Raw genomic sequence first — 23,177 nt, 5'->3', positions numbered from 1 at the left:
TTTAAAAAGCAACACATGAACACAATGGCTGAGGTGAATCTCCAACACCTGTGAGTGAATTAATCACACAGTCATTGATGCTTTGCCAGGCAGGAGAGGGCAGCTGCCCACATGGCAGGCAGAGCAGAGCCTGACAGTGCTCGCTCCCTGAGGCTGAGTGCTCTTGGCTGGGAGTACTGCTGGACAGAACAGCCTGGCACATAGAGCACAACAGGCAGCAGCATTTGCACAGCCATGGTCCAAACTGAGGAGGGTCCAACAGCCAGGCAGGCTCACAGCCAAAACCCAGGGCAGGTGACAATCTCTACTGCCTCCTGGCCACTCTGACCCTGATACATTCTCTCCCAGCTCTGCTTCCCAGCAACAATAAAGGAAGAGGAGGAAAGCCTTCCCTCCATGGTGAGGTGCAAGACCAGCTCATGGGAACAAGCCAGTGTTTAACAACAACAGCTGTGCACCCAGGACTGGCTCACACTGCTGGCAGGATCCAGGAGCTGGCGGGCACACACTGCACCCACGAGACCCAGTGTGCTTGCCCCAGTTCACCTCCTCAGGCTTTGCAGCTGCATCCCCAGAGGAGACTGGCTCCAGCAGCAATCCCAGCACCCTGAGTCTGTCCTCTGCAGCCTCCCCACTTCCAGCCTTCAAAACCACCCTTCATTCCCCCCAGAGTGGCTTTGACTCCCCTGCAGATGATGGACTCGGGGGACAGACAGCACGGGAGGCTCCAGCTGCAGCAGGGCAGCTCAGAGCACGGGCTGCCAGGGACAGCCCTTGGGGAGGCCAGCGGTAGGATGGGATTCAACCACCTCAGAGAACAGACCATGGACAAGCATTTATGGCCCAGGCACCCGATCCAGTCACTCCCATGAAGGCCACGAGCATGGCAGACTCCAGCTGGGGAGTGCTGACAGCCATCCTGTGTCTGCAGCCTCTGGCCAAGCAGCACAACACCGGCACATGGGAATGGTTAAACTATGAGGTCCAGGGGGAGATTAGGCTGCAGTTTAATGTTTTGTTTCATATAAATATAGTATCACTTTAAACTGCAGTCACACATCCCACCAGCCAGTAATTCTCAGGCCCTAAAACAATTCTCCCATACAGATCAAAAAGTGCATTGCAGAGGCTGCTGCTTACTCCAAGGTTTTTCCTTACTGGTGGCTCAAACAAACATTGGAATTTCAGGCTGAGTTCCCCCCAGGCAGGTCAACCCCATTCCCTCCTCCTAGGAACAGTGCAGCAGAGGCAGAGTACTGCCCTTTGCCCACATCAGTCACCCACTGCCTCCTGTCCCACACCACAGGTCCTGTCAGCCCCTTCTCCTGCACCCATCTGTGAGACCCAATGAACATCACCTGCAGGACAGTGGGGGAGGGAACAGAGAAGAAGTGGTGATGCTGCGATACAAATCTGTGTCCAAGAATAAGAGCTCTGACATGCTCTCTCTCTGGCAGCACGAGGGCAGCCCGGTGTGGCACATGAGCCCTCTCCCCAAGGCGTGTCTGGGTGTCTCCCTACCTGCAGAGACCAAGGATGAGTCAGGACTGTGTGGAGCTGTGCAGAGACCTTTGGTCCCCCCAGCCCAGCACAAGTACTCACTGCCAACATGTGAAGGAAGAGACAAAGGTCACCCAGGCACAGGGCAAGCCACCACTGAGGAGTCACAGCTTCAGCTGCTCCCCTCCCCAGCCCAGATGCCCAAATATAGACTTTCCTCCATCACCACCACCCACCAAGGACAATCCCAGCACATCACAGCCAGTGACACAAGGGCACAAGGGACACGGTGGAAGAAGGTCTGGGATGCCTTGGATGCCTCATCCTTCCTCCATCTCTCCTGCCACTCCCAAGGGAGCAGCAGTGAGCCAAACTCAAAACCAGAGGAGGAGAAACGACTTTCTCCTCTTTCTCCACACCAAGGTGCTGAAACCCAGTTATGCCAGCAGGGGAGGGTTACTTCAGAGCAAGGGAAATCTCCCAGCTCCAATCAGTTGTCAGGGTATCTCACATCCTATCTTGCAGTTTTGGAAAGAGAGGATCAACCTTTACCAGCTCTGTTGGCTCACAGCCCCAGCAGCTCCTGCCTGCTCTGTGCCTACCCAGGCCTGTGCCCTATGAGGATTCTTCTGATGCCGAGATGCTACTTGAGATGATCCCAATTAAAGAAGTGAGGCTGTCACAGTCTCAGCTGCACGAGTGAGATGAGAAAACTAATGGTGTCACTGAGTGTCTGCAGGAACAAATTTAAAAACCTAATCGCCTCCCAGCACAGCCAGGCTGCCAGTGCCTGAAGGAGGGTGATAGGGGAGAAGAAAGCTTTTGGGACTCTTAAAGAATATTAATTCACCCTAATAGGAATCGGATCTGTCCTTGCCTGTAATCAGCAGCAGAACTGAGATCCTGAACTGGAATATTAATGCAAGTCCTCCATGGGAGATGGAAACCTCTCAAACCCTCTCTCAAATGATGAGAATTAAACATTAAAAGCACAGCACAGCAAACTGCAATGCAGTTGTGGTGTCGGGAGGAGTCTACTGAAAGGGGAAGTTGATAAATTTTCTGGAAGATGTGACTATCTCCTGGAAGTGCCCAGGACAACAGACCCTCACCAACAGCTTCCCAACACATTGATTTTTTTCTTCTAGATACCCTTGCAAACTTGGGTATGATCTCTGTTTCTATTGTAAAAAATAGGATAAGTGGATCAGGTGCATCCTCTGTGCCTAAAGAAGACCAATACATGGGAACAGGGAAAAAATCTCTTATTGTAACCACTGTTGTATTTTGTTATTCTGTATTTCTGCTCTTATGCTTTGCGGGCAGGGGAATATCTCTGACGCTTCATTGAGGTACTAAGTATTTGGGATGTTCAGCTTGGGATATGGCACTGGAAATGAGGAGCTTTTCCCTGAAAATAAAGCTGATGGGGAACAGCTAACACTGAAAATGGGACAGATCTGGGACACCGCTTGCTCCTGAAGCCTGGGCTCCAGGCACACCTGCCTTTGGCAGAAGAGGGGCCTGACAGAGTTATCACCCCAGGAATACACTGCAGGTGGCAGACAGGTCTTGCAAAAGGCATTTTGTTCTCTCATCTCAGATTTCTATCCGTGGTGTGTCTGGCACAGGGGTTACAAAGCAGCAGAGCACCTCCACTACACTGAGCCACTGCAGGGGTGAACCTGCCCTGCACCAGGAGAGAACCCACAGCCAGCAGGGTCTTTGTCAAACAGAAGCACATCATACTCCAGGTTTCTTACCAAGGCTCCCATGGGGCACTCATGGCATTCCTGTACATCCCACCCCATCCTCAGGAAGGTCCTGCTGCCAAGTCTTCCTCCCATGTTCCCTGATTGTCACCAAGCAAGCAGCATCCTGAGGTAGGGGTGTGTCTTCTACATTTATATCAGGGCCCAGAAGACTCAAGGAAAAATGAGTTTTCACTTCCCTGAGGACAAAAGAAAGGTCCTGTAAAGCCCTGCATGAAAACATTTACTGGAAAAGGGGACAAAAGCAGAACTCCTTTGGGAACATGCACAGGTCAGGTAGCTCCATACCAGCTGAGCCCCCAGCCCTGACACGTGCATGTTCCCACTCTGCTGCTGCATGTCCCACACCATCTGGTCTATCAGACAGTCATGACTAATGTCTGGAGATTTACTCAGAAAAATCCAGCAGCAAGACCTTACATTTTTGCCATGCAGGTCCAAACAACTTCTGCAAAGCCAGATCTGTCTGCAGGAGGTGTCAGGAGGGATGGGCAGGGAGTTCCAGGCTGCAGGAGGGCAATGGCCTTCCTACCCCAGCACTGTCTGCAGCACTGCAGGCAAAAGGGGCTGTGGAGAACCCTCCTGATTGCCAACCCATACAGCATCACAGGGGTGGAGGGAGGGAAGGAGAGAAGGATGTGTGCCACACACAGAGGGTGCCATGGGGAGACCCAGGCCCTCTGTCTCCCTCTCACAGCCCAGACCTCTCCTTGGCTTCACTTCAGCTTCAGCAGAAGTTTCCTATTCCTCATTATTAGAGAAAAGCAAAGCCTCAGGGCCTTTGAGCTTCGTCATCCACTTCGCAAGGAAGGCACAGAGAGTGCAGCCACTACCTGGAGCATTCTGTATATCCTCCTGCTCCTCCCCACCAAAGCAAAAGTCCCATTCCCTGCCCTGCTCCATCACAAAATGGGCCATGGCCTCCGTAAATGGGAACAGGGTTAAATCATGACAATCCAAGAGTGATCCTTTGGTGCTCAACTACTGATGAGAAGGGAGAAGTCAGAGCCTTTTTTAGCAAAACATCTTTGTAAGAAGCATGTCAGTAGCGTTTCTTAACTTTTCTGTACACACAGCAGCTGCACAGTAACAACCACATGGCATCACAGGGCATCGACACTGAAGCTGCCAGCAAAACAACAGAACATGGTAAGGAAAAGCTCTGTTTCCCCCTGTCACTTACATGACAGATCTCCTTAATTAACTAGTTTGCTGTCAGAGAAAATTAACGAGTGAGAGATAAATTGTCTTTCTTCGTTATTAGGTTCTCTATTGCTTTCTTTTGTATCAGGTTAATTTAGTGTTAATGAAAGTGAAGATTAAAAGCCTCAATTACTGCAAGGGTGGGGACTGGGACTGAAGAGCCTTACAAGAAGCCTCATAAGGAGCTCAAACGCGTTGGACCACGGCTGGGCTGCAGAAAGGCAAATCCCGGGGGAGGAAGGGGAAGGGCACGGATGGACCCCTGGCCGGGGTGGGCTGCAGGCAGCTCCCACCTCCCTGTTGAGGCTGTGAAGCCATAGGAGCAAAGATGCCGTTTGCGGGCACCAGGCGGAGCTGGTGCGACAGGGACGGGCTCGCCGGGACCCCGCAGCCCCCGCACTCCGGGAACCCGCCCAGCCCACGCCCCGGCGGGCGGCTCGGTCGCGACAGCCGCGGGAAAACAACAGAAAACGAACGAACAGAGTAATAGGAATAGCAGGGATCTGGCAAACTCTGCAAAGACCAGAGGTGAGGGGACAATAGAGGAAAATGACCATCACTGCCACGGTGAGCAGTGGGATCAGCCGGTCACAGCCTCACCTTTCCCGTGCAGGTTGCGGCACCACAGCCCCGCTGCCCGGGCAGGGGATGCATTCTGGTGGGTGCCAGGAGCACACCACGGCACAGCCCGTGGAGGGGCTGGAGCTGCCACGCTCGTCTTCAGCTAATGACAATTTCTGTTGTGTGTCCCCATCACAAATGCAAGATTTCTGATACATGCAGTGTATTTTCCTCCACCAAGTGGCTGCGTGTGAAGCTTTGTTTGTCCTGGGTACAGAGCACAGCACCAACAGAGATGCAAATATCCTGCCCGAGCTGAGTGAAGGAAAATTCCCACCACAGACCCACCAGTGTAAATCTGGGAAGCTTGGCTGTGCTCACAGGACTACCTCAGAATTTACAAAGGCATTCATGAAAGATGAATTTGGCCCAGAACTTGGGAAAGAAGAGTGCATTCAGCATTTGCTTCCCCAAAAGAGTCAAGCTTGCCAGCTTCTTCTTAACATGAGAGGCTGAGCCTGTGGCCTCACTGCCGACTCCAGTGGTTTCCTGGTTGCCTGCCTGTGCCATGGCACCATGCCAGGAGTGGAGAGCAAGGGAGCACCCCCTGCCTTCCAGGCATCAGGGAGTGTTTCCACTCCTCCCCGGCAACTCATCCCTCAGAAATACCACTGTGCTTGCTTCAGAGGAGACAAAAAACACAATTTCTGTAGCCAGAGGCCAAAACAAAACCAGCAACAGCAATCACCTCTGCAGTTATGTTAAGGTGACCCAGAGCGAACTCTCCTGCTTCCCCTGATCCCTGCTGCCCAAAGCTCCCTTTCTCAGCTCACACCCTGTTCCTGCAAGAACGGATTTCCTCCCTCCATCACCCAGACTGTGCAACTGACTCAGCAGAAAAGCCTTTCCCTTCAGACTGGGCCTATTCACCATCCCCCCTTGTGATCACAGCCATGGCAGCATCTCTGCTCCCTCCTGGCAATGGGGTCACCCAAGGTAGGGCTCACAGGAGTCCTGGAATCATGCTCCCACTCCTGGGTGTGACACTGCCTGACACATCACTGGGTGCCCACCGCCCTCACAAAGTGCACAGCTCAAAATTAAAACCTTGGTTACAGGGTGTCAACCAATACTGACCACCTTGGCTGCTGTCCATCAAGGGGTCCATCAGAGGAATCAGCAGCTTGGTGTCCACAGCACCATTACCCCAGTGGTCAGAGCCAGGTCAGAGTCGTTTCCACCAGACTGAATCATTTATATCAAGCATGACACATACGAAAGGTAAAACCCCATTGTGTTTCCCTTCATTCAGGGCTGTGATGCCATACCTCTAAGTGTAACTTTTAAAACTCTCTCTTCAATTTCCCACCAAGGCTGTTTTCCCTGGTGTGCTTTGCTGGGATCAGCACATGGGATGGGAAGCCCCAGCTGAGCTCGCTGCCAGCCTTGCCAGCCCCACACACCTCGTGCATCCACCCACTTTGGCTGCTTACCTGGAAGCTCCTTGCTCGGTGTTTGGGACACAGAGCTCCAGCAGACCCCTGCCAACCCCCACTCCTTACTGGCCTTTTTTAAAAACCTGAAAGAAATGGCACAGTATGCAAGGAAGAAGTATAAAATAGAATCTGCAGAGATATGAACAGTCTGGAAAATGTGAATCTTTGCCTTCCAATACTGAATCCATCCACGGAATAATTGTGCCCTCTGACACCTCACATACCTAGTGCAAATGCTGTATATCCTGTATTTAAAATACATGTATTTTATACACTCACTGTTAAAAGCAGTATTTTCCAAGCAGTTTTCCTTTGACTTAAAGCTCTTCACTTGTGATCTATTGCAGGCAGGTCAAACTTGTATCATTGTCCTCTTTTCTGTTTTAAATGATGGAGCATTTCCCCTACGCAAGATTCTGACCTGAAGGTGCCTGTTAAGCACCCTCTTTCTCTTAGGTAAAATAAGATTATGCTAAACAGTCACCCTGAAGTACCTTTGGCATGAGGGAGTAGAGAGAAGGCCATGAAATATCTCTTTCAAGCTGTTTCTCCCAGGAATCCCACTTCTGCCTTTATTCCTGAATTCATGACTACCCTGTCTGTGCCCATTGTCAGGGCTGTATCCCCATGTTTAGATATCAGTGCCCTGCTCCAGTCCCCCTCCTCTCTCCTTGTCCCTCCCAGCCCTCCCTCACACACACAAGAGGAAGCCCAGAGAGCCAGCCCACCTGCAAGGTCCCCTCTTGGCTGCCTCCCTGGTTGACCAGACATTTTCTCCAGCTCTGAAAAGCCCTGGCTGAGTTTCTAGTGTGCTAGATAAGATTAAATAATCACCCTCGTAGATGTATAATGCCACAGTATGATTTATTAAAAAGTCCAAAATTCTTACAGAGCTTGTGAAAACATGGAGGAGCATCACTTGCAAGGCAGCACCAGCTGGGAGGGCATGGAGGCCTGGAGTAGGGACTGCTCTATATCCCCCAAAGCTCTTCAGACCAACTTGGCTGTGCCTTCAAACTTCTCCCAAATCCTGAGCTAACACTCAGCAATGGCATCACTCTCCAGCCCCACAGGGCTGCACAGCCCACCAGCAGCAGAGAGGCAGGTAAGGAAGCTGTGCAGTGCAGCCCAGGCTGTCCCCAGCTGGCACACGTGCATGTAAATACCCATAAAATTTGTGGAACCCCCTTGCAGGAAGGGTGCCCCCTGCTTCTCCTCAGGCCACAAGAAGCCATTGCCTGTCAAACTTGAATTCTGAGCCAAGAGGTGATGAGAAGGCACTCTCCAAACAAATTCACATTCTTGTGTATAGCAGAATTCAGATATATTTAAAGGAGAAAATACCTGTTATTGTACTCTTTGGAAGATAAGTATTATCAGATGTGGCTTTTCTTTGAATAATTTCATTTCTCTATCATATTTTTCCCATCTCTTTTCCTTTGGGATTTATTTAATACTACTTGAGAAAACTGCTGATCAAGATGAGAGTTATTTCAGCATCTGTTGCTGAAACATTACTTCATTTCCTCTGTCCCTTTTACTCTCCAGCACTCAGCAATTCCCTCCAAGATTCTTAATTTCTCTTATCTTCTGTTAATTAAAACCCAGTTGGGATTGCCTGCTGATAACTGCACACTGGTCTAACAAAGCCTGGCCTGTTGCTGGGTTTATTTTGCTAAGTGTCATATGAATAGGCAACAGCAGGTCTTATTGGCACTTCTCTGCAAGCGTTTGCTTTTTGTGTGTGCTGTGCTAATTTGGGGAAAAGATCTCACTAGAAATGTTTTTCTTGAAAAATATTTAAAAAAACACTCCTATGTTTCACATCTTGCATAAAATTGACAACATTGGTAGATTTTAAATACCAACAACAGGGGAAGTGAGAAGGAACACAGAGGAAAATCAGCATAACCACTGTGACCATGCCACTACCTTGTCCCAGTATGTCCTGGCAAGGCAGAGTGAGTCCCCATGGCTGGGGGCATCCAGCTGCTTGGGCAGCTCAGGGAAACTGCACCTTCAAACCCCATCTGAAGATGTCACTGGCTATTTTTTAGCATCTTAGAACAGCTCTAGCAGTCATATGGTTTATTCCTATTCATTGCACAATAATCCCCTAATCTATTCTGCACTAAAAAAACCCCCAAACTTTATGTAAATACTGTGTTGTTTTTCCTGCTTTGCCTCCAGCCTCCTTAACATCTGTCCATGGAAAGTTAGTGTCTATCTCGATGCATCCGCTACTGAGATGTCACAGCTACAGGGGTACACTGAGCAGCAGCAGTCACAGCACAAGGAGGCACAGTACGCCCAAAAGTGCTCTGCTGTCATTTGGGAAGGATGAGTCCATCTGGCATGTTTGCTTTCAGTCATATAAAGAATTCCTCCTCCTCGTCCTCTGCTCTGTTTGTAGGACCGGCTTGTGGTGTGTGGGAGTGGAAGCCCAAAGCTCTCTGTCCCGCCCCTTGGCTCCTTTCGGCTGCGGCAAGCGGCAGCTGAGTCCCGTCCTGGGAGGGCAGGGCACTGCCGGCCCCATCCGTGGGGGCTTGCAGCTGCAGGAGGCTGCTCCGCAGGGCCCTGGAGAAGTGGTTCAGTGGGCAGCGGCCACTCCCAGGACTCACCACGGCGAGCCCGCTGTCGACGTTGGTCTCTGTCGCCCGCCGGCGGCGGCTCTCCTGGGGAGGAGCCCGCATCCTGCTGCTCACCTGCCTGCGGAGGGACGGGGCATCCCACCACCACCGGGCCGCTGGAACACTGTGCGAAGAGCAGAAGTGCCTGTGGAGGTCACCGCCGGCTTGCTCAGGAGCAAGGACTTCATTTTGGTCAGATTTTGTTTTACCCTTCACAGCTCTGACTTCCTGGCGTCTCCGCCCAGGATTTCCCTGCGTTCCAGGGAGAGGGGCCGGGACAAAGTCCTGCAGGATTTTTCTACTGCCCGTATTATTATGCTGATGGGAAAGCCCAATGTTTGCTTCAAGGTACTTGGAGCTGTTTTGAACCTGTTGAAGAAAATTCAGAGAAAGCCCTGTTAACATATAGTTGTAGCTTGACCAAGTGATGATGCTCTCACCCAGCCTCACTGTGCTGGGGTCACCTGCATGTGAGTCAGTCAGAGCCCCAGTAGAACAGCACAGGAGTCTTGCAAGCCTAAGAAATGGCAGATGAAACAAAGCAGATAATGTGATACACATGGAGAAAACCAACCCCAGCTTCACATACAAAGCGCTGGGTCGTGAGCTGACCATAACTGGGGTCTCATCTCTGTGACAGACAGCTCTGTGTTAGCATCAGTCCAGTGCCTGACAGCAGTCTAGAAAGCAAATGAAATCTTTAGAATTATTCCTAGCAGAGTGGAGAACATTGTTATGCACGAAGTAGCTCTGGTCCCAGAGCAGGACCACCTGCAGCCACAGCAGACCATTGCAGAGCTGAAAATGATCAGAAATGCACAACAAGGGTAATTGCAAGCACGGTAAAGAAACAATCAGGTAAGATGGGAATTTTAAATCTTGGACAAAAACCAGTTTAGGAGGAAGAGGAGAAAACACCATGAGCCAGCTGCAGAAACTGAAGGATCTTGTATAATGCAAGAAGAAGAGGCCACAAAATGAAGTCAGCTGGAGACAGTTCCAGCTAAAGAAAGGTGGCAGCAGACCTGGGGAAGTCCTTGCCGAAGTATGATGTGGATACAAAAAATTCACGTTTTCATGGGGAATCTTCATAAACGCTTGAAAAGGAGTTACCACAGCTGGCATCAGGGGGGAGTAACAACTCCATGTGGAGCCCATGAGTAGACCCTTTGCAATATGACAGAAATTTGGGGCAGGGGGGTAAATTGCAGGTACTTAGAATAAAGATTTGCAGAATAAACCAAGGAGTTGCAGATTAAAATGTCACACACTAGGCTCCCAGCCTGATGCGTGGAGCATGGACACAAGATACATCCTCAAGTTCAAGTGGGTTACACCTTCATTTGTGAGGAGCATAGTGCAGCATGGCTACATCCCAAAAAAATCTTCTGAATTTCCTGCCAGTGAATTCATGTACAACTGTCAGCTTAAAGACCTTGCATCTACAGCAGGAAGAACCACAGAGTGATTTAGGAAGGGACCTTTGGAGGTCACTTGGCCCAGTCCCCTGCTCCAGGCAGGACTTCAAAGCTTTGTGAAGATGCCCAGGGCCTTGTGAAGCCCAAGAAGGGGAAAAACTGGCTTATAAAGTGATACTGAATGAGGCAGCAAGGATTACTGTTCAGAGTAGCCCTGAGGATTAGTGTTCAGAGTAGCATAAAAATAGGCTGAACAGAGAAATTAACTTTATCTGTAATAGATGAGTCCTGGAAGAAAAAAGAAAAAGCATGGGCAAATAATTTAACCCCCAAATTACAGGAAAAAATAATGAGAGCTGGGAGGGGTTGTTACGACTGAAAGAAAGCACACTGAGCTAAACGGCCCTCCTGCTCACATGTATAATTCCTAGTACATATCATCTCAGCACAGACTTTGTCTTTTTATTTACTTGCATTCATATAACCCCTGGGCTGCACACTTGAACAGAAAAGGGAGAGATTTCCTGTGATACATCTTTTCAGCACTTTTGCCCAACTGCAACTCACTCAAGAGCTCACACTATCTATTACAGGCGATGTTGTATCAACACTATACTTAAAAGGTTTCTGTTTTTCGATGCCAAAAATCTGCTTTCAAAAACATTTATGCTGCAATGACTTGTCAGAAAAAGACTAGGCTGCTATGATCATTTGTTTGAGGCAGGGAAGATGTTATTCTAGCCTGCTCTAAAAAGCATTAATACTCTCCATTTCAAGCAAGCAGTAATGAGGTTAATTTAACAGTATAAAAACATTTCAAGGCTCAGTGCTTGTATTTATTAAAAGCATCACAGCACTGGCAGACACTGATTACTGCGCTCGCAAATTCAAAAGAAAACATGGACAAGCAAAATCATAATTTCCATTTTGAACCAGTCCTGCTTTCCTTGAAAAAAAAACCAAACAAAAAAAACCCCCTTCTGTCAGAGCACCACAGACACATACCTGAAGCAGAATTGTATTTCCTTCATAGTCCTGTGTTTGCCACCTGGTGCTGCTGATAGGAACACACGGGTTAGGCAGGAGGGGCACCAGCTGCCCAATTTCTTGCACCTTGAACTGCAAGGCTGACGAGTCCCTGGGCTCAGCAGCCACCCCGATGGGCAGCTGCTTCAGGCAGAGCTGCACGGCCACGTGTTGGGTTGTGTGCAGCACGAAAACAGAGAAGTTACTTTTCTGCACAGTTGCTTCTTTCTGCAGGATCATCTCGTAGAGCCTCACTGCATCCTCATAGTTATCAAAACTGCAGTAGAGGGTGACACGCAGGATTTCGGGGCCGCAGTGCACCCGCCTGATGCCCCACACAGGCAGCCGGTCATCCAGGGCGTAGAAGTCCTGGTGAGCTGGGGCATAGGGGTGGCTTTGCCCATTAGTAATCTGGGCACACTGGTACCGCCAGGGTGGATGCTGGAATTGCTCATGGACCTGGAAAATCCGTTCTTCTCCCAAGTCCTCGTGTAGAAAGAGGAGAACAGATATTCCGGGAAAGCCGCAGTTTCGCCTGCGATACCTCTCATAGTATTTCAGTGGAGTAATTCGCTCAGACACCAGGAAAAGGCGAATGTCCAGGCAGATCCACTCCAAAAGCCGATCCAGAGTTTGCTGCAGAAGAAATGAGTGTCCCAAATGGGCAAGAAGATGCACAGTCATCAGAGACTCTGCTCTGTCATCCATTGCAAAGCCTCCTGACAGAAAAATAAAACCAGACAAATCGGTGCCTTCCCTCTCCTACTGTTGTACAAGGGTGCACTCTAAGACTTGAACAGAGTGAATTCAGACTTCTACTGGCTTTGCAACAACCAAATGAAATCCATGGGTAAGCAAAGCGAACATGCACGAGGTGGCAGGTGAAGAGTGACAAGGCATTAAGTGAGTGGTCCCAGGTCACTCACGTCACATCACAGCTCAGGTGAAGGGTCATTTCTGACTCCCAGGACTGGAGCTCTGGTCACTGTGTACACACATGACCAAAGTGTCCAGAAACAGCTCTGTGTCCTGCTGCCCCTGTCCCTCACAGCGCAGGGCAGCAGAGATGGACAGCACTGAGACACCAGAGCAGAGCTTTTCCAAGACAGGGTGGTGCTGGGAGTGGACTTGCCTGTCAGCAGTGGAAGTGGACGCTCCTGATCCGGCCGAGTCCCACCAGTGTGCATCCCCGTACAGTCATGGCACTCATGGCTGAAACCCTCAGCACATTCTCTTGTAGTCAGCAGGTTGGTTCTGGCTCATTGTAAAAGGCCTGTGATCTCTGTGAGTCACACCCTTCTGGGGCATACAGATAAGCTATTCTTTAAAAAGAGGAAGGAAAGCAGACTAACAAAAGAAAAAAAAAGCCAACCATGTGAACACAACAGATAACAATAAGGGCAGATATAGATCAGCCTTAGGAAAGAGGAGCTTTGGGAAAAATCCTGGACTCCTAGTTACGCCCTTCACAACACAGGTAGCTTGGTGCCTAATTGGAAACCAGGTCCTGGGTTATTGTACATAGCCCATAGAAGCTGGTTACCAGGTTTCCCCCTTTCAAGTGCACTTTTTTTTTTTTTTAAATGCTGAGACACCCATGTAATCAGCAACCTTAAGCAAAGTCCAAGGTTTTTGCCTCGTTCTTTGGGTTTACCTATTGGTACTTAATTTAGCTTACTCTGTAAGCTGCAACAGGAATGCTGAAAATACACCTCTTTCCAGGCTTCTTCTAGTGACTGGACAATAAATCACCTTGTCCCTTCATCTCCTTATTTGCTAACCCAGGAGCAACACAGACAAGTCAAGCCAACCCCCATTTCCTATACACAACTGCTCCCACTGCAGCCAGTATTAAAATCAAAACCAGGGCCTCTGATGGTGTATCCAGCTCCATCTAATTAAGAGCAGCACATCTCTCTCTGCTGATATGCCAACTTCCCTCTCAAACAGCCAAGCACACAAAGCAGTGGTTCCCTGTGCAGAACTCCCAGCATTAATAAGTCTGTTATTCAAAACACTGAACTAGGTTTTTTTTTTTAATATGACTAACTTCATATTCAAGTGAGCAAAATCTCCAAGGTCTAAAGGTACAAGCAGCACATCCTTGGTTTCCTTTATGGAGATCCTTCTCACTGGTAGAATCTCACATTTATGCTTTAAAAATTGCACTAACACCGGTGTACAACAAAAATAAAAAAGATTGTCTAGGAAAATGAGGAAAAAAATTAATTTGCACCCACCTGCCACACTTTGAGCAAGTAACAACCCTGTTGGGAGGGACACAAAAAAATTAAAAATCAAGCCTTCAGACAATTGCAGGAAGAGAGTGAAGAGAAGAGTGCAAGTGCTCAAAACATTAAAACGCTCCAGATGAGCTCTGAACAACACAATTTCACTAAAATATGGAAAGGGAAATGATTCATCAACTCTGCTACAGGGCAAGGGCAGGCAGACATCTGCCTTCCTGCACGTGAAGGGGAATTCTGCAGGGCTTGGTTTGCAGCTGGAAGCAGCTACAGACTCCCGTGAGCAGGTTCCCCCCACCTGCACCTTGCTCCCTCCCCAGGTGATCTCCCCTGTGATCACCAGGGCTGTACCTGCCCTGCATTCCCCCTTCTCCCATGGGGCTGAGGACCCTGTCACTCCTCCTCCTGCGAACTGCTCTCTCACATGGTGTGCAGCCCCGTCCCCGCTCCAATCCGCTGGATAAAATCCCGGTGGGGGGGCAGCTCCAGCCCTGTGGTGAAGGTGATAAAGGATTTGTAACGTGAACCCTTGCAAAGCAGTCGTGAGGAGTAAGGGCTGGCGAGCCGGGAGGGATGGGGGTTAGGGAGCAATGCACAAACCGAATCACTCTCCAGCTCCCACTGTAGCCAGGGAGCCAAATTGCTTTCCAGATGGGCTGGTGCCTCCCACAGAGACTGCTGAAGGTGAGCAGCACGTCTCCTGTAGCTGCCAACCACTTCGATAATCACCACATTTTACAACAGCCAAAACACTGAGCCTATTCACAAAAAAAGGGTTAAATCCTGATCCCTGCCACCATCTGTTTCCTCTGCGCTTGCTGGGGTGGGACAGGGAAACAATCTCAACTCTGAACTCCATCTGAAGGAGCTGACTGGAGAACAGTTTTAGGCTGGTTCTCAGCTCTCCTGCAGCTCCAGGTCAGGAATAGCCACCACTCCTATCCTGTGGAGCATGAGATGAACTGCACCTCAGTCTTTACCTGATCCTCCCTCAGAGGAGGGCAGCCCTGAGCACCGTCTGGCACAGGAGCACTCTGCTCTTCCTCCACTTGCTTTGCCCTCTAAATGCCCATGGGAAAGGGATCAAATCCACGCTCCTCAGCCTCGGACAAGGGGATTCTCATGTCCTCACTTCATCTCCAATCCATGGCTCCCCCTGGCCCCTAAACCTTGGGATAAAGCCAGGGTGCCATGGCCCTCACTGCTGCAGCCTGGTGAGTTTAGACCTTCTGCCCACTGCTTTTCTCAGAGGCACCAAGGAGGTCTTGGGTGGAAAAGGGTTGACTGCCATCAGAACAAAGTGTTGGCTTTTGCTGGATCTTGTAAGAAAAGTAAAGTGCTGATTTCACCCCGATCCCTGAATGGAACGAGTCCTTGACTTCCTCTCTGCTTCCCCTTCCCCCAGCATTCCAGTTTGGCAGCCAAACGGAAAAGCACATTATTCATAGTGACCAACAGAACACGCCAAGAAAGATTTCTTCAAGAGATTAGAAAAATAGCAGTGCAATTTTATGTGAGAAGTCACTTTGCTGAGGGGAGGAGGGGAGGATAATTCTGATATGGTACTTAAAAAAAATATATTGGAGCCCCATTCCCACATGGAAGGGACTGGTAACAGAGCAGAACACACTACAAGCTGCTGGGGCAGTCCAGCTTGGTGTAAGAAGTAGTCAAATATGAGTATTTGTATGTAGCACTAATACATATACTGGTAAGCCCTGCACAAAATAAAGTCCAAATGTAAACAACTAGCAAACATTTATTGTGCAAAGGCTCAGAGAACACTGTCTGCTGTACATCTAAAATACTACACCGTGGAAAGGCACAGCACAATAATTAAAAATTCCTTTTCATAATGAATTCTTAAGCTGTGCCTCGTCCTCTGTGCTGCTCAGAGCCCTTCACTCTAGCTCACACCACCAAGACTGATGATGCATCACAGGATTTAATAAGTTCATAGTAACATCTGTAAGGAAGGTACTTTATTAGGATTATTAGAACATAATTAACTTGAGAGAGACTGGGTAAGAATTACCTAGAGCGCCTTGGGAGAAGGCCTCATTAAATACATGCCATGACTTGGGCTTCCTAACTTCTTTTAAAAGAAGACTTTTTTTTTTGTTTTACACCTATCTCAAGCTCTGCCTATAACAAGGACAGAACCACTAAATTAACCTGCTAGATGACAATTATGTACAACATAGACAGTACTGAGACAAAAATCAGGATTAAGGCCTTACTGGACTGCAATAATCTTTCCAAAGAGTTTATGTCTAGCTCCAAACCTTGTGATTCCAATTCATCATCACTTTGGAGGAAAGTTAGGAGCCAATGACCAAAAGAGCAAAACCCCATCTAACCTACTGCTTTTATTTAAGTAGACTTTTCTCTCAAACGATTCTTTTCTCTTCCTTTTAACCAGCTGTCAAAAAAGCAGGAATCCAGCAAGGGTCTGTCAGCAGACATAGAAAATACAGAGAGAGCTCCACCACACACTGCGAGTCAGGATCCAAGCACATACACACACAAATAATAAAAGGAAACAAAGCACAGTTATAGAGGGGAGAAGGTGATGGGAGCTTGCTGCAGGCTGCAGCCTGTCTTACCTCGCCGAGCTACGGGAGCGCTGCCCCTCGGCTGGGAGCAGCTCCAGCCTGGCAGCACCTCGGCACAGGCTGCAACTCCTCCCATCGCCGGGACACTGCGACTGGAGACTCCTGCCGTGAGAAACACTGCGCTGGGAGATGCACGGACAACGCAGAGTTTCAAGACTCACAGGAGATAAAATGTAAACTAAAATGAGAGAGGTTCCTCTTAACACTCAGCCACAGTGCCCGGAGGAACAGGCGTCCTCCTGGCACTACAGTGCATGCTGTCAGAGGGACATCAGGATTAAACCGTGTTTTCCCTGTACATACACTTAGTGACTACATTAACAAAAGTAAAGCAGAGAAGTTATCCTCAAGCAACACAGACTTTGGGGCAAGTGCAAGGCTGAGAGAGCACTGAGACACAGAGATAACTTTCTATTAGTAAAAAGTGTGTAATTAAAAGGCCCATGTCCTTGACTGGCTTTTGTATTCAGCTCCCCCAAATCTGGGCTATGTGTCCTCAGCCAGTTACAGGGCACTTGCACACAGATCCATTTTCCCTCGGTTTCCAGTTTGTCTAAAATATTTCAAAAAAACCCAAAGCACTCCATGCACCCAAACCAGGATACATTAAACATAATGAGCCAATTGGAGGTTATATCAGAAATGAGTATTTGATAACAAAGTGAGATCACAGAATCACAGAATGGTTCAGTTTGAAAGGGACCACAGTGGGTCGCCTGGTCCAACCTCCCTGCTCAAGCAGGGTCAGCCCAGAGCACACAGCACAGGATTGCATCCAGATATTCTTGAATATCTCCAGTGAGGGAGACTCCACGCCCTCTCTGGGCAGCCTGTTCCAGTGCACAGTTATTCACACGATAAAGAAGTTCTTCCTCATGTTCAGGTGGAACTTCCTGTGCATCAGGTTCTGCCTGCTGTTTCTTGTCCTAGTGCTTGGCACCACCAAGCAGAGCCTGAATCCATCCTCTTGGCACCCTCCCTTCAGACACTTACATACACTGATGAGGTCCAGGTCAGTGTGGCACAAAGTGGGAGTCAGCTTGCCTACACGTGAATATAAGTGCCTTGCTTCAGGGACTCATTTCTGAAAGAGTTAACCCAGCAATTTTTATATAAATTACACCTCAATTAGAAACTTTCCAGAAAAAGAAAACAGGCAGATCTAAACAAAACCGAGACTTGCACGGCCCAGCAAAGTGTTTGTTTAATCAGCTTAACGTTTAGCATTGTTGAAGACAACTCAAAGCAAAATTCTTGGAAGGCCGGCAGCAGCCTCTGAGTGAAGCTGCTCCCTGCCGAGCGCTAACAAGAGCAGGTCCCCAGGAGATGGGGAGCTCGCCAGCACAGCCAAGCTCCAGCTTAAGGAGCGAGTCTGACCTACGCAGTGTGAAGGCTTCTAATTACTCCCTTTCCTGAAGACAACCTTTCCTGAGATACAGAATAAACCACCCCAAATTCTCATTAGAAAAACCCAGTCTTGGCCTGGATCCCGCATTATGTTGGAACTGAAGATTTGCATAATTAAGTTGTTACCAAATGCTGTGACAGACAAGCTGCAGGAGATTATTAGCCTCATCTTTAACAGAATTTCAAAAGAAGCAAGCTCCAAACATCCAACAAGTATTTGCAAAGTGGTTCTCAAGGTCTAAGAAGCTCAGGTGTTATTGGGATTTGGGGCATGTTCTAGCAAACTTTGCACAGGAAAAGGTGCACATAAAATCAAGAGCCATAGTAAGGCACCAGCAGGCTCTAATGTGGCATTACTTTGGACTTCAGGGCCTCCCTTTGTGACTTTTTCCTCCCAAGAACAGGCCTGCTAAAAGGTTATTCATAAACAGGGGATGGAAGTTGCATCTACTGGTGGATCCCCCTTCATTCCCTCAGGCAGACAGGACTACATGGCTCCCAGATCACCACCTCTCCAGATAACTTCCTGGTCCTGTCCACAGCTAATCCAGGTCAGTAGTTCCAAGCCTCAAGAAGGTGAAACAAGCCCATCTCTCCTTAACAGCAATATGCTTCCTGCTTTAGGACAAACAGCTGCTGAAAGCAGGCAGACTGTCAGGCTGTCTAGAGACCCAGGCAGATATTGCTATGTTAGTTACAGTCACACCCCATTGGCAAGATTTTATTTGCAGGCAAAACCTGTGAAAAGAAAGGTCAGATTGTGTTTGAGAAGACTGAAGGACCAGAAGTACCTGCCTGAACCTCACTGCCTTAGTGTGGAATGAGGGAGAAATATTATGCTGTCATACATCAGTCTGTGAATGTACTTCCCTAAAATAGCTGGGCTGTCCTTGAAAAACTTGGCTTAATTTCAAAGGTTGTAAAAACACAGACATTCACATTATCATATTTACATCTAAGTTCCTGAAAGCAAGGACTAATGCTGTGGCTTGCCACATACAGGATAAATACAATGTGGTCACAACCAAGATTCCACATACTAACCTAATAAGAATAAATGAATAACTAAGATTAAGAACAGGAGGGTAAAAAAATCCACCAGACTAAATGTGATCCTAACAGCCTACCTGGACAGAAAGCATTAATTGTCCCTGGGGTTAGAAGACCACATCCATGGATTTTCAGAGCACACCTGCTACTGCAGCTGAAGTGCAGAAGATGCCAAAGAAGCTAAAAATACTTAGAAGTGCAGTGGTTTGAGAACCTGGAGCCTATCTTCTACCCTTTGGAATAGCATTTTCACTCTCTTCTGTCTATTATTCACCAATTCCTAGCTAAAAGCTAATTTTTTTCCATTGCTCTTCATTTTATGATGCCATTATTACCTGAGCAGATTGAGTATAAAATATTATTCCATACTGATAGTGTTCTGTATCACAGCTGCCAGAAAAGTGCAGAGTGGTGCAGCTTCAGACATTAGTCCCTCACCTGTGTTTCAGCTCAGAAGAGACTCACAGCTTAATTTGAATCCAGGCTTCCTAGAACTAGAGTTTATACTTGCTTCTTTGTGAAATCTGCTTCCCTGGAGGAATACAATTCCCAGCTTCATCCAAGAGCGCAACGAGTAGCAAATCCTTCAAGAGAACAAGCAACTGGGATCTCTCTTCACAGAGCACCCAGCCCTAAATCACGCAGTCTGGGGCTTGGGAGGAATTCCTACAGACGTCAGCAGGGTTGTTTCCCAGCTCAGGCTGGGACACAATCAGCAGTGGTGTTGGTCAGCGTGCTGTTGTTATAGCACCGTTCACGGGAAACAGCGTTGTGCAGCATCAGCAGGAGAGAAGCACCTGTGGTGAGTACACACATAACAGGGATCTCACAAAGGCTCAGTGCTAAAGAATGCAGAGGGTAACTTTGTTTAGTGTATTGGGTGCTGCCCGTGCCCTGCGAGTACCACAAGGGCACCGACCAGCTGCTCACTGCTGACTGATGGACCTGGGGAACAACCTGCAGTGTCAGTGTGATTCTGCTCAGTGCAGCACTTGATGTTAAGAGCTTCTATTCAACTGAAAAATCGTAGTTAATTATTAAAATGTTTCGCTCAGAAAACAGGAAACACGCACAGGAGATACCCTGTGTTCAAGAGTTTGGGAAATACTCATTTTGGGAGGGCTAAATCCCTCGCTGATTTCCACAATACATGTTTCCTTATGAAGGCATTAACTAGTGAGCCCAAGTCCTGTTACATATAATTGCAGACCAACTATTGGAACTACAGAGCTCAAGGCACCAGGATTTCAGCCTAGACAGCATTGTTAGTATTCTTCTGTTCATTTTTTAAAATCCACTCCAAATTCAGGATGCACAAGACTCTCACTACGTGCTAAATCTCACAGGTTACCCAACTCTGCAACACTTTTCCAAAGATGTGGTTACAGTAGCTAGAAGGCAAAATAAATAAGTAGGTAATAAATAAACATAACAAGTATATTTATCACTGCTAACCAATCCACATACCTCAGAAGTCTCAAAGTTTTTTTCAGCTTGTAAGGAACATATTCAAGAAATAAAATCTGGCATTATAACTTAAGAAGGTGCGCCATGAACTGGATTGAAAAGTCACGATTTTCAGACTAAATGACAGATCTAACAGTGTTTTGTTTCATCACCTGATGCCTTGTATGTTAACTCTCAGTCCTCATTTACCTCACCCTTAAACATGTCATACTACATGGGAAGAGAAGTTCCTTTTCCTGCCCCATCAATGCTATTCCAAAACACATTCTTAACAGTTGAGACACAAACTGCAGGAGCAGGTTGTTAAAGATGCTACTGGGGGGTTAATGGAGCTTTAGTCAGGGCAAGGAAAGAAAAGGGAAAGGGGGAAAGAAAAAGGGGGGACAGAAACAGGTAAGGAGGAAGGAGAAGAAAAAAAATGGAAAGGGGGAGAAAGAAAAGGGAAAAGAAAGCCCACCTCACCTCTAACCACCATGAAGAACAAAGCAGAGCTAAGGAGTTCAACTGAGCTAGAAAGGTTCAGGCCAGTTTTGGACATGCAGAGGCCACACGTAGTTCCAGTTTTTGCTACTTTTGAAAAAATGGAAACCCCAAGTCTGTGAAAGCTTATCCCCAAAACTATGCATCATGAAAGGTTCTATTACCATATATATATATATACATATAAATGCCACTTATCAGGTACTATACAATTTGATTACAATACATGTGAATAAAAATACTTCAGTCATCCAGCATAATTAATGCAATGCTTCTGTTTTCACAGGTGCAGGAATAGATCTGACATCAGTTGCCAATTCTCAGTGAGCAGCAGTAAGGAGAACAGACTGTACTGCACTGAAAGCTTTAGGGTCAACAGGGCAAAGTTGTCTTTAGGAAAGGGGGCGAGGAGAGACACTGGAGCAGCTGAGCACCCCAGACTTGGTCTGCTTAGCAGACATGCTTAGCATTCATTTGTGCTGTAGCCAATGGGGAAATTGTATGGATTAATTCTAGGAGACACAAGGAGCAAATCAAAGCTGTAAAGGTACCTCTAACATGGAAAAGAGCAAGAACTCCATCAGAGATCCACAGGATCATCTTATTTATTATGGTGGTAAATTAAGAGTACTCTCAATCCTTTTAAATAAACTTGTCTACAAGGAAAGTGCATGCCTACATATCTTCAAACAGCTATAAACTCCAAAATCTACTTTTCAAAAATTCTGAAGAATTAAACTCCATGTTTATTAAGTCTTGTTACTGCATTTAACTGCACATTAATGCAAACTTATTAATAATTACAGTCACACATGTAACTACAATCCTACTAAAGAAATTTTAATAAAATTACGAAGAAGTTTTAAGTGGAAACTAAGGAAGGAAATGAAATTAGACAAGGCATAGCAGAGTTCTCCTATGGATTGTAAATTAAATCCCACTAACATACAAGCACATAAACATCAAACTCACCTTAAGCAGAGTCCTAGTAATGTCTTATTCTCTCTGACTGGAGTTTTCATATTGTCCATCTTTCAGTCCTCAGCATCACAATCTCATTGTTCAGTGGTAAAGAGCACATTTCTAGCAAGTGACTTCAGCACAAGTCCCTTCCTGAATAGTGTCTCCAAAATTCTATTACAATGGAAACTATACTCTTAGTATTTGTTATTGAAGATTGCCATCACCACCTGCTGTTCTTCTGGCAAACACTCCTACCCACGTAGCTTGTAAAAAAACACCCTTAAACATGTAATTATACAGTCATTCCCATGACATTCAGGCTCAGCACTTCCAAAAGCCACCAGAGTTAGGAAGGTCCAGCTGATGCACAGCAAAAGTACAATGGCAATGCAAAGGACAAAGTCCTCCTGTCCTAAATCACAACACTAATGTCTCTAAAAGCTTCACAGGGAAAAGCACTTGAACACCCATTTCTCCCTGAAAAGCACATGGGAAAACATGAACATGCAATATCACAACATTAATGCTATTGAAGAATAAGATATGCATAAAAGAAAACCTTCATACCGTACATGGAAGAGTGAGTTACATTTTGAGGAAGACACTTCTGAAGATTTTTAACAAAATCAAACCCCCAAATCAGCTCCAACCTGTTTAGTACTGGTTAAACAATGACAACATCTCTACTGAACATTTGCATATACTGTGCAGAGGCACCGGTGTTTTAATAATGGCCAGTAAACACCTTTCCAGAAGGGCTGATGGCCCAGCTGATTTTTTTGGGGGCTAAATTCTTGATGGACAAGGGTAGGAAGGTCCCTCAGCCACCTCCCCCCTCTGATGACTCAAAAACTACTCTGTGTGTGTGTTGGGAGTGTGCAGTAAACTTAAGCTTCATAAAAGAAGCTTCTGAATAGCTGAGCTAAGACATCACCTTAATTCCAGTTCCCATCTTCAGAACAAATATCCTACTCCTGAACCATACCCAGGATTTGTATCTCAACAGACTGGAGAGGGTTGAAATTGTAAACACATGAAAAACACCCTCCAGTCACATTGGTACATTGCACCAGCCCCACACACTTGTTTAATACAGCTCATCAAGAAGTGCTCTGGCAGATCCATGATGTTCTACAACCAAGGTTTTCTTGTTTCACTTCCAGCTCTACATATGGGAAAGCCCATCCCAGTGATATTTTTCAAGATCTGTGGATGAAAGTAATGTGAACCTAGACAAAAAATATTGTTTTAAATTAAATCAGAAAAATAGCTATGCCTGTAAAACCATGTAATATGTGCATTGGAATGTCAGAAATATGGTTTAATAAAAACTGCAGTACAAT

The 23,177-nt window shown here is 47.1% G+C and overlaps 1 protein-coding gene across 3 annotated transcripts; it reads right to left on the bottom strand.

Moving 5' to 3' along the window:
* Nucleotides 1-7,448: 7,448 nt before the first annotated feature.
* FAM124B (family with sequence similarity 124 member B) lies at nt 7,449-14,837 on the bottom strand. Of its 3 annotated transcripts, none has more exons than XM_032697498.1 (4): nt 14,453-14,837; nt 13,847-13,873; nt 11,586-12,953; nt 7,449-9,531 (listed from the first exon to the last, which is right to left on the bottom strand). In XM_032697498.1, exons 3-4 carry the CDS (start codon nt 12,312-12,314, stop codon nt 8,902-8,904), a joined length of 1,359 nt encoding a protein of 452 aa, XP_032553389.1. In that variant the 5' UTR covers nt 12,315-12,953; nt 13,847-13,873; nt 14,453-14,837; the 3' UTR covers nt 7,449-8,901. The 3 variants fall into 3 exon arrangements, with proteins under 3 accessions (XP_032553389.1, XP_032553392.1, XP_032553390.1); XM_032697501.1 differs by having other exon boundaries at nt 11,586-12,905; XM_032697499.1 differs by lacking the exons at nt 13,847-13,873; nt 14,453-14,837 and having other exon boundaries at nt 11,586-13,023.
* Nucleotides 14,838-23,177: the final 8,340 nt, after the last annotated feature.

Source organism: Chiroxiphia lanceolata, chromosome 10, assembly GCF_009829145.1.
Source record: "Chiroxiphia lanceolata isolate bChiLan1 chromosome 10, bChiLan1.pri, whole genome shotgun sequence".
Taxonomy (NCBI): Eukaryota; Metazoa; Chordata; class Aves; order Passeriformes; family Pipridae; genus Chiroxiphia; species Chiroxiphia lanceolata.
Note: the sequence above shows the minus strand (reverse complement) of the source record. Positions and strands in the feature narration are given on the sequence as shown.

Bases quoted from the DNA above. Each gene is read 5' to 3' on its own strand.
- FAM124B (XM_032697498.1), bottom strand. From the start codon at position 12,314: ATGGATGACAGAGCAGAGTCTCTGATGACTGTGCATCTTCTTGCCCAT. The intron at 9,532-11,585 runs GTATGTGTCTGT...TTTCTTCAACAG, and splicing joins GAAATACAATTCTGCTTCAG to GTTCAAAACAGCTCCAAGTA.